General features: G+C 39.8%; 1 protein-coding gene across 3 annotated transcripts in view; it reads right to left on the reverse strand.

Moving 5' to 3' along the window:
- Positions 1-6161, reverse strand: part of LOC143100161 (E3 ubiquitin-protein ligase TRIM35-like) — a 27517-nt gene extending 21356 nt beyond the window's left edge. For 2 of the 3 annotated variants that reach the window (XM_076263128.1, XM_076263126.1), the window contains exons 1-3: positions 5499-6161; positions 3076-3171; positions 2732-2962 (exon numbers count right to left, since the gene is read on the reverse strand). In XM_076263128.1, the coding sequence (XP_076119243.1) occupies positions 2732-2962; positions 3076-3171; positions 5499-5894 (723 nt within the window). In that variant the 5' untranslated portion in view covers positions 5895-6161. The remainder of the gene's footprint in view (positions 1-2731; positions 2963-3075; positions 3172-5498) is intronic. The other variant, XM_076263127.1, reaches the window with a different exon arrangement.
- Positions 6162-7147: the final 986 nt, after the last annotated feature.

The raw sequence follows: 7147 nt of genomic DNA on the forward strand, positions 1-7147 counted from the left end.
CAGACTTGGAAATTAACCAGGGAGGACAACAGATTGTCTATAATGCTACCAATCCACTAATACACCCACACGTTTATAAAATATGTATCCTCACCCTAACTAATCATTAGTGCATGTGTATGTAACAACTGTTAAATAATGGAAATAGTACTTCATCAACAGAATATTATTGCATAATTTTAAGTATTAACAATTCCTAAACATATTTTAGATGTAGGCTTATTTACTATGAACAAACCAGCGCGGCTCGGACATGCTGACAGGGAAATGTGTTACTGTTATGCTTACCTTCATGCAGTGCATTATGGGAGAAATGTACGGCTAAGATACTGGGTAAGCTCCCTAATGTTATGCGTTAATCACCAGTGAGTGACTTGTTATGTATGTGTGTAAACTAGCCGGCTGTTGTGTTGTCGAGATAAAAGGGTTTACAGTATGTTACGGGATGCCACCCAGGTTGTGTAGTATAGCCACTGGGTATAAGCTGACCCATTCCAAGTTGTGTGTATTGTTCTCTGTAAATGCTGGTAATAAACTGCCAAGAAAGCAAGTATTCTTTGCCTCGTCACATGTCTGTACAAATACTGAGAATTAACATAGGTGCAATGCTTTACAAATGATGAACAAAGCATTTTGTAATAGTTTGCAATTGGTTTATAATGGGAAACTGATTTAATTTATAAGTGGTTGTTTCAATATTTATTAAGTATAAATCATGTACTTACAAACATAGTTTTTGGATAGGCTTATTTACTATGAATAAACCATTTATAACTGTGTGAACAAATGCTTTACTGATGACAAATTATGCATGAACAAGAAATTACTAATGATGAACAAACCATTAACTAATAAGTAACAAAGGCTTAATAATGATGAATTGTGTGTAGTTATTATAAAGTGTTAACAAATTATTCTACGATAGCAGTTATGTGATATATTTGTCAATCTAGCGTTCAGCTTAGATCTGTGCGCATTCTTGGTGTTGGGATGATGTTGGCCAATCGTGAAACATGTAGACGCAGACCGCCTATATTCAAGAATGATTACTTCCACATTTATGAGCGATAGCGTAATCTACAGGTACACTGCAGTCATTTTTATTGTCTAGCCTACAACATCAAATACATCGATTGTCATCAGATGTTGTATGGTGTGCACGTCCATAGTGGTGTATTTGCACGCACAACACTGTTAAAGCGCCTGTGAGATCCAAAATGTTTGGAGAGGCGGAGCGCCCACTCCTACACGTGAGATAACTTAGTTTCAAGATAACTGATTGGTCAGTAGGCAGTAGTTTTACACGATTTGAGCTATAACTTAGCACATGACCTGTTCCGACCAGGTTTGGTTGGCAGTATAAGACACCATGGTGATACAGCAACGCTAAAACAGAGCCACTTTTGTGTCACAGCATATACCCTGGCTTTGAGCTCAACATACCTCCCTAACCCACTAATCGAGCTTCATAGTATACCCCACTGCAGAGGGGCAACTCGGTACAACCACAACCTTCTGACCTCTGATTGGCCAAGTTCCCTGACCATCACCACCCCATTGTTTTGTTGCTGACTAAACATTGGACAGCTGACAGGATACTGACTGCAAAGATATCCTCCTCCTCTTCCTTAGATCAGACAGAGAAACTATATTCCCAAAACATTTGCTAACATCTGCAACAATCCCTTCAAAACAGTTACCTGTGCTCAAAACTAAACACTGTCTTTGTATCATCTCACAAAGCAGTCTAAATGAAACACTACTGAGCAGTCATTAGACACTGCATCAAAAAATGGAAAACACAGTGTTCAGGGCTCATATAGCTCCAGGAGACATTGTCGTTGTTTACAATACAGTGAATGCATTTTGCATCTATGAAACAAAACAAAACAAAGCAAAAAGATTTCAGAATTCAGTGGACTGAAGATTTACTGTTAATCCAATAAACATTACGTATTGAAAATGGGGGTTTGCCTTGACAGTTTTGAGAAAAGGGTGGAAGTTTCTAAAAATGTGTTTTAGCAATTGTGGAAAAACTGTATACGGGAAAAGACAGGCACTGTACTGTAAATGAGAAGTACATTGCAGTCTAAAGCCTACAATGTACTGTGAAGGCCTTACTGATAGTTTCTGTCCATTGTTGATATGAACCTGCACTGTTCAGCAACCTGTTTACATTCTGAACTAGCTTATAATGGTTGTGTCACATCATTTGAAATGTGTGATCATTTTTGAGTAGGTGTGTTTAACATATGACATATGTGCTCTATACTATTTCTGATAACCTTACAGTGTATACCAAATTTTCATTTCAAGAACTGTGTTCAGGCAGCTGAGAATTTGGCTCAGAGAATGGAGTTTAGAGTTTAAGCGATTGTGAAAAACTGTAATGACATTCTGAAGTCATCACTGATCATGTGATCAGATCCATATTCATTCAGCCTTCTGCTGCTCTCTCATCTTAGTGTTTCTCTCTCCAGAATAACACCAACTGATTCCACAACCCATGATGTGGTATGAATGTGAATGTCTGATGTTGAACTGTTGAGCTTCTGTGTTGGACAATGATGCTCCTGAAAGAAACTTCATATCTGACAGGCTGAATCTGATCTTTTCATTCATCACAATCATTCATAGGATAGGCCTATATTCATAAAATATTACAGCTGAGTAATTTATCATTAAACCAGATCTTACACACTTCATTATACAGACGGCAGATGGTTCCTACCTGCAGGAATGTGATGTCATCAGCTCCCATCTTCTCCTCTATGGCTCTGATTGTGTCTGAAAGAGATGAGATCTCTCTGCTCATCTTCTCAATCTTCTCCTTCATCATCTGACTCTTCTGCTCCTCTTCCTCCCTCAGTGCAGCTATCCTGGCTGCCTCTTCATCTCGTAGAAACTGGTGAAGCTTCTCAAACTCCTCCTTGATCTGCCGCTCTGTGTGTTGAGCCTGAGTCTAAATAAACAAAAAATCTAAAATTATTGATCCAATCATCACTCTTGAAATGATTTGCTTTTACATGATGACATTAGAAATATAATTGCTTTATTAAATAATCCAGATCTCACCTTAATATGTGATGCTGTTTGGTCACAGATGAGTTTAACTTCTTCAAAGGTCTCCAGTTTCTTCTGTAAGGGCTGCAGTTGGATTTTGAGCTCCTCCTGGAATGAATGAGCACAATGTTCAGTCTACACTGCAGTACACTAACAATACTGCCGCTATGAAACCAAGTTGCTGCATGTGTAGGGAGTGTGTGAGGGAATATGTAGATATATATGTGCATAGATTCAGGACTGATATGGTGATGGCATGGGGCAACACAACATGTAGAAAATGTATATGGGTGTTGCACATTAAGGGATATAAGAGATGTTATAAGGCACAATTAATGTGGGAAAATGTATATTTCAATGATTTAACCCTCCTGTTGTGTTCGCGGTCAAATGTGACAGATTTATAATTATTTTCTCTCAAAAACATTGTTAACTTATTCTGACTACCTTGAGCCTCCTTGACTTTGTTAACACAGGGCATCTGAACACACACAACATATTTTGATCATTTCTATAACAATTTGAGTGTTTCATTTAACTTTAGAACACCCATGTGTATTTCTGGTCAAAAATGACCGGCCATTAGAAATGAATGGGTGAGAAAATGGTCAGTGTATAAACTTTAATCTAGGCACAAACTTATGATCAGATGGACTGTATGCTTCTGTACATTAAAACACACACACAAACACACCCTCACTCCCCCTCTTTGCTTCTATGCCGGCCCCCACTGGAACCTTTCCCCAATAGAATCTTCCCCTTTCTGACTTGCATGAGCTCAGGTCAGTGAGGCCTGCTGGCCATAAATAGCAAATGGAAGAATATCCAATAGAACACAAGTTGACGCAAAGGTCTATCACAACATTAGATGATAATATGTGTGCTACTATGGATTTATAACAAGTTATAATGCAGTGGTCATTTTTGACCAGGAACACAAAACTAGTAAACATAAAACGAACACAACAGGAGGGATAAAGAAAAGTGTGTAAAATTGTAGTGCATAGGCTAATTACACCACATCTCATACTCTATAACAACTGCAAGGGACTTGCAAACAGTGGTGATATCAACTTGTACTTTCTGTTAGAGCAAGTTTAAGGAGAGTTTGCTGCTGTACACATAGAGCGGGAGTGAAGAGAATCCGAGAATCTCAGCTCAGAGGTCTGGATGTTGCACAACACACTTGTAACAGCATGGTGTAGAGTGCCATCTACTGGTGCATTAAAGGCATTACAATACCTTCTGCCATGACTGTCTCACTTATGGGTGAACAGATCAAGATGTGTGTCTTTAGAGCCCACTACCAAGGCCGTAGCCAGGATTTTTCAAATACCGAGGTCAGGGGCGTCGCTAGAAATTTTGGGCACCCCAAAATGCTAGGAGGTTCTTCCGAGCCCCCCCATTTTGCCAACAACCATATATTTGTTCAGATTATAACATGTTTTGTTTATAACTTGAACCAACACACTTTTCCACAATATTATTATTTTTAGATGCACCTGTATATCTGAGCCTTTTCCCAAATTGGCTTTGGATATTTATACTGGACCCTGCTCCATCTGTTATTAAGAATGAGCTGCTTCTCCTCATCAGTGTAGCAAATGTTGCATGATTTGCAGGGTCATAGGCTGCAGATCTTGTAAGCTACCTTCTGACACAGTGAGTGTCACATCTTGACTCTCACTTGGGAGGGCCCTTCACCTATCATTTCCCTAGCTCCTCTTTCTTCTCAACTGCCTGATTTCTATCCCCTGTCTCCTGTGTTGGATTTCTTAAAACAACACGTCTCTAAATTACTGAACAATAATTGATATCATTTGACAATAGGTAATATTTGTGCCATGAGATAATATCCTTCACAACATTATCCATCCTATATAACATTGATATAGCTTCGTTTTCAATGCAGGTTAGCTAACTGCATCTCCACTGAATTTCAACATACATTTTCATTATTTAGCATCTCATTGGTAGTAGCCCTATTGCATCTAGTTATTGTATTCAACCATTAGGCTACATTTCTCACCTTCCCTCCTTCTCTGTCTGCTCTTCTGCTGGCTTTCCAAACGTTAACTTTGTGACAGCCTTTGTTCAGGTCAGGTGAATAAGATTAGCCTACTGGCAGAAATTAACAAGACGTCAAGTTTATTTTGAAGTTTATTTTTAAACTATGTGAGCTGCGTTGCGTTCGTTAATTAGTTTAGGACACACTCCGCGATAGCCGACTCGACTCTACTTTCGTTTTGACATGTCAGAGGTAGGCTATCACGTGACGGTCCGTTGATGCAAAGATAATTGTCTCGTTGGCTAGGCCTATTTGTAGCCTACTTAATAAATGAAACGAAACGAAAAAAATACCGAGGACATGACCTCGGTGTCCTCTATGGTAGCTACGGCCATGCCCACTACCAGTATTACCAGTAGATTCTTACCTTACGGTCCTGTGCTGCTTCATCTATGGGACTGAAGGTGTGATTCTTATGTTTCTTAGACGTCTGACACACCAGACACACAGGCTGCTTATCCTCCAGACAGAAGAGCTTGAGTTTCTCACTGTGCAGACTGCAGAGCACCTCAGACCCTGCTGAAGCTCTCTGACTGATCTCCTGTAAGAAGGTCTCACACAGGTTCCTTAACGCCATGTTAGGAGGATATACTTCTTTAGAGCACTTCCTCCTGCAGTAGGGACATTCTCTGGATCCTTTGCTCTCCCAGAACTGCTGCAGACAGGCTTTACAGATGCTGTGTGCACATGTTAAAATGACGGGATTCTTGTAGATTTCACAGCACACAGGACATGTGAGATCCTCCTCCAGTTTAGAAGCCATTTTGTCTCTGCAGTAAAGTCTCCTGTTTGTTGTCCTCAGTCTGGTTCACCAGCTTCACTTTCACTTTCAGCAGTCAGAGCAGACGTGTCAATTATAAACTCAAACCCGTCTCTGTTTTACACTTTAATCCAAAAAACTTTCAACCTCACCAGCTTCAAAAAGTTTTCCTCAGTGGTTCAAATATTGTTGAAGAGGGTTCAAAGTTTCCTGTTCCCCGCATGAGTGTCTAGGACAGAGAATCAACCTGCCACACAACTTCACTTCCTGCTCTGGTGGCAGCCAGTGACAGGGAGGGACTAAGGTAAAGAAGGATTCTCAATTCTGATTGGTCAATCTTAGTTGCCAGACCAGTTCCTTGTTCACTGCTGCCACTCCACTGGAGTTCAGTTCAAAGTTCCAGTTGTGGGTGTGAACTGAACCTGACAGACACACAGAGACTGACCCCAGATCAGTGGATTACACACAGACTCTCATTATGGACCCAACCAACTCTTTTTGGGAGGGGAGAACTCCCTCACATGGTAGGCTACAACAGGGTTGCCAACTTCGGGTGTTTGGCTGGAGTGAGATTTTGTGAAGTCATAGTGCGTGTGCGTTAAATTTTTCTCTAAACCTTAAAAATGTCTGTCCCCTGACTTTTTTGCTATGTACAGTATAATCCCTGATTTATGTTTTTTTTTTTTTTTTTTTAAACCTAATAGAATGGAAAAGTTTCTTCAAAATTTACAATTAAATTATTGATTGCACTTGAAAACAAGACCAGTGTTTTAACCCCGTGGCATGGAAGGATTATGAGCCACTGGGCCCCTGGGCACAGACATGAAAAGGGCCCCCCTGCCCACCCGAAAAAGGTAATAGCTCAGTAGAAAAAAATGAAAAATAACCCCTTAAATGATGACTTCTGGCTAGTTTTGTGGAAAGAAAATGGAAACCCAGCATGCACATTTATGCACTACTGCACTGCAACCTTTTCTACCTGCACCTTCAATATTACAGTCCATTTAGCTGATTTATTACTTTAATAAAACATGCAAAGTACAGTTAATAATTTCTAATTTTTAGTATGGTACAGTAACGTTTAGTTTTCTCCCACAACATGGTCTTTGTACCTTTCTAAGAATGATTCTCTTTAGATTTATTTCTCTGAAGTACAATAAGACGAAGTCTCATATGAAATGGCTTTGTTTCTTCCTAGTCTCCTCTCCTATAGGTTTCCCTCTCAGTATGTCATCCCTGGTTCAGAGTCAGTATCA

The sequence above is a fragment of the Alosa pseudoharengus genome, unplaced genomic scaffold (assembly GCF_046254945.1).
Source record: "Alosa pseudoharengus isolate Yale_2024_CS ecotype anadromous, Long Island Sound unplaced genomic scaffold, YU_APseudo_1.1 YU_APseudo_1.1_scf_3, whole genome shotgun sequence".
NCBI classification, from domain to species: Eukaryota; Metazoa; Chordata; class Actinopteri; order Clupeiformes; family Clupeidae; genus Alosa; species Alosa pseudoharengus.